At 37.1% G+C, this 4030-nt stretch overlaps 1 protein-coding gene across 1 annotated transcript in view; it reads right to left on the bottom strand.

Moving 5' to 3' along the window:
• Positions 1 to 4030, bottom strand: part of LOC106870173 (uncharacterized) — a 16247-nt gene that overhangs the window by 2546 nt on the left and 9671 nt on the right. The window contains exons 4-5 of the mRNA XM_014916172.2: positions 3051 to 3428; positions 1430 to 1593 (exon numbers count right to left, since the gene is read on the bottom strand). Coding sequence (XP_014771658.1) covers positions 1430 to 1593; positions 3051 to 3428 — 542 coding nt within the window. The remainder of the gene's footprint in view (positions 1 to 1429; positions 1594 to 3050; positions 3429 to 4030) is intronic.

Genomic DNA, 4030 nt, shown 5'->3' with positions numbered 1-4030 from the left:
GTGTCGCCCGCACATGAGCCAGTCCAGGGGCACTGGCATCGATCCCACTCGAAAGATTTCATGTGTCTCCCGCACATGAGCCAGTCTATGGGCACTGGCAACGATCCCGCTCGAAACATTTCATGTGTCACCCGCACAAGAGCCAGTCCAGGGGCACTGGCAACGATCTCGCTCGAAAAACCTCATGTGTCACCCGCACAAGAGCCAGTCTAGGGGCACTGGCAACGAACTCGCTCGAAAGATATCATGTGTCGCCCGCACATGAGCCAGTCCAGGGGCACTGGCAACGATCCCGCTCGAAAGATTCACTGAATCATATTGTCTACTGACTATAAAAATTTGCATTTGAAAACTTTTATTGAAGAAAGATGCAGACATGGCTGTGTGGTTAAGAAGCTTACTTCGCAACCATGTGGTCTTGAGTTCAATCCCACTGTGCAGCAGTGCAACACTGGCTAAGTGTCTTCTGCTATAGTCCCAGACCAACCAAAGCCTTGTGAATCTTCGAGTATAGTCTGCCCTTGAGTATAATACGCAGGGGATTTTTAGGGGGCTGTACCTCTGAAAAACCTAAACCTTGTGTATAATACACACCCCTTCTCTAACTTGAGTCAAGGAGGTCTATATAACATCCTTGGTTTGTAAACATATATACGGTAACGTCCTTTATTATTATTGCATATATAACATAATGCAAACGGGTAGCTTTTTTGTGCACTTTGTTTGAAGAAAATAAAGAAATAACAGTAATAACGTCAGTGAAAAATAAATATTAAGTAAATTGCCTTTACATATTTATCACTATCAGTTACAAGCCCGACATCACAAAATGCACCTGAATAAACATTGCCGGACAGCAAATAGAGACTTGGACATTGCTTAGAAAATATTTTTCATTTTTAACTTCGTATATAGTACGCACTAGGGATTTTGACCTTTATATATATATAAAACAGGTTTCTTTCAGTTTCTGTCTACTAAATCCACACACAAGACTTTGGTCAGCCCAAGGCTATAGTAGAAGACACTTGCTCAAGGTACCACGCAGTGGGACTGAACCTGGAACCATGTGTTTGGGAAGCAAGCTTCTTACCCCACAGCCACTCCTGCACCTATATTGTATATTTTTTAATGACATTGTAGGTGTGGGAGATCAGATCTGGTCAGTTTGGACATAAAACAGCTAGAATATTTAGGCCAGATTTGGCCAGTTTGAGTGGTAAAGGGTTAATTAAAATGGGCTCAGCATGATTTGCTGAGTACGTGCACCAATACCAGTGATAAGCAATCACATTGTCACCAACAGCTTGCTTTACTCATTCTAAAATTTGAATAAAGTTTAATAGTGGTTCATATATAAGCAATCTGATTACTTAATTTCTCAGAGAAAAAGAAATTTTAAAACAACAAAGAAAGGAAATGAACTTACATATTGAAAATAATCCTCCACTTTCTGCTTATTTAAACGATGATTCTTCAAGTCAACATTACAATGAAACAGTAGATCAAGATGCTGACAGAGACTGAGTACATTACGTAGAAAGGATTTTTCTCCATCAGGATAAGAAATGAAGAGGCGAATACTTCCAAACTCTGAGAAAAATAGATGAATGAAAAAAGATGTAAAGAACAGATTATATAGAAGGTGATTCTTTTTTTTTTATCACTGTATTCTTTCTTTCATTTCATTTTTACACATAATTTTGCATTTCACTTATAGCAGAATCTATAGTAGAATTAGAAAAGAAATTCCAAGTGAGGAAGTAAAACCTGAACTCAAAGAGCCTCAAACTTAAAGACCAAAGTTCAAGGAAGCAGGAAAACAAACTGCTAACTCCTTCAAGAAAATGCTCCTGTTCATAGGGAGAGAAAATGTAGGTAGAAATTTCATACTATGGGCACATAAGACAGGCAGTGGAATCACAGTAAGATTAACAGATTTGAAATCTCTAAAGAATTTGAATACTTTGAAGCAACTTCGAACAGAAGTGAAAAGCTCGAGAAACTTAAAAGAGCATTGCTTACAACTAAAGCAACTAGTGTCCAGTCGGAAAGAGCTTTTTCAATTACTGGACTTTTTAACACAAAAATTAGGACAAATTTGTCAGGTAAAACACTGAATGCATTGTGTTTTTTTAAAAGATTATTTTCGAAGGAAAGTGAATCATCGAGCAAGTCAAGAAACTTGATTGATTCTCAAAAATATGATGACTTGGAAAAACGTTGCATTCCTGATTAAATAAATATAATACCATTATTTTTTGTTATTGTTTGTACATAGATACAGATACAGGCACCACCAACATATTTGTGGATATTAGTCAACCTGTTACTTTCTCTCTTTCTCTTTTTATGTATACTCTTTTATTCTTTTACTTGTTTCAGTCATTTGACTGTGGCCATGCAAGAGCACCGCTTTTAGTCGAGCAAATCAACCCCAGGACTTATTCTTTGTAAGCCTAGTACTTATTCTATCGGTCTCTTTTGCCGAACCACTAAGTTATGGGGACGTAAACACGCCAGCATCGGTTGTTGGGGGACAAACACATACACATACTTATACATATATATACATATATACGACGGGCTTCTTTCAGTTTCCGTCTACCAAATCCACTCACAAGGCTTTGGTCGGCCCGAGGCTATAGTAGAAGACACTTGCCCAAGATGCCACGCAGTGGGACTGAACCTGGAACCATGTGGTTGGTAAGCAAGCTACTTACCACACAGCCACTCCTGTGCCTAAACCAAATACAATATACGACAAACTTCTTCGTTACAGGGACACCGCTCTGAATCCACGAAAACCAGTTTTTAACTGGTTTTGAGAATTACTTATACTTAAACTCGGTTTTGGGAATTATTGGTTTTTTGTGATCCCTAATTTGTATCAAAAGAGTTAATAATCCTTTGAATCACAAATACTGGCTTACGTCTAGATTTTGTCTTATTGTTTGCAGCTCTTACATAACTTCACATATCACTTCTTCAGGTATCTCTTTTTTTATGAAACTAAACTCAATATAAAAAAGAAAAAGTTGCTAACTTACTTTTTGATGAAAAGTGATCTTCAGGTGGCAAAGTCACTTTTAAACCACTAACCGAATATTTTCCTGAATTTTTCGGAAGAAGTGAACTTGAACTGCTTTCATTATCTAAATCTTCACAAAAATACTTTGAAGAATTTCGAACAGAATTGTGCTGAGTGTAATAGTTGGAAGTTTTCTGATAATATGAGGATGATTTTAGGAAAGGAACTTGGTATCCTGAAATGCTGGTAATCGCATCAAAATTTGAGTAATAAGTATCTAAATTGTTAGACTTCGCATCATTTTGTGAATTGTACATATACTGGCTTGACTTGTCTTCAGATGCCAGGGACAATCCAAATGTAGAAACTTTAGAAACATCATATGCATGGAGAATTTCTAATTAGTAAAAAAAAAGGTGGATTTTAAAAAATATATAATAAATATTCAGTTTGATGTTATTTTAAAAAACAAGAAGGAACAATACAAGGTGAGCAGAAATCCTTAAGTGACACATCACCTTTAGTCATTATTTTTTACTTGGATTGTGGTCATGCTGGGGCACTGCCCCGAAGGATTTAGCTGAACAAATTGACCCCAGTACTTATTTTTTTTTAAGCCTGATACTTATTCTATCAATCTTTTTTTGCTGAGCCACTAGGTTATGGGCATGTAAACAAACCAACACCAGTTGTCAAGCGGTGGAGAGAGGGGGGTAAACACAAAGAAAAAGACACACACACTCATATATTACCCTTTTACTCTTCTATTTGTTTCAGTCATTTGAATGTGGCCATGCTGGAGCACCGCCTTTAGTCGAAGAAATCTACCCCAGGACTTATTCTTTGTAAGCCTATTACTTATTCTATCAGTCTCTTTTGCCGAAACGCAAAGCTACAGTTACATAAACACACCAGCATCGGTTGTCAAGCAAGGGTGGGGGGACAAACACAGATACATACACACACACATATATATATATATATATATATATATATATA

This window comes from Octopus bimaculoides, chromosome 5, assembly GCF_001194135.2.
Source record: "Octopus bimaculoides isolate UCB-OBI-ISO-001 chromosome 5, ASM119413v2, whole genome shotgun sequence".
In the NCBI taxonomy this organism is placed as follows: domain Eukaryota; kingdom Metazoa; phylum Mollusca; class Cephalopoda; order Octopoda; family Octopodidae; genus Octopus; species Octopus bimaculoides.
The sequence above is the reverse complement of the archived record's forward strand: the minus strand, read 5'-3'. Positions and strand labels throughout refer to the sequence as shown.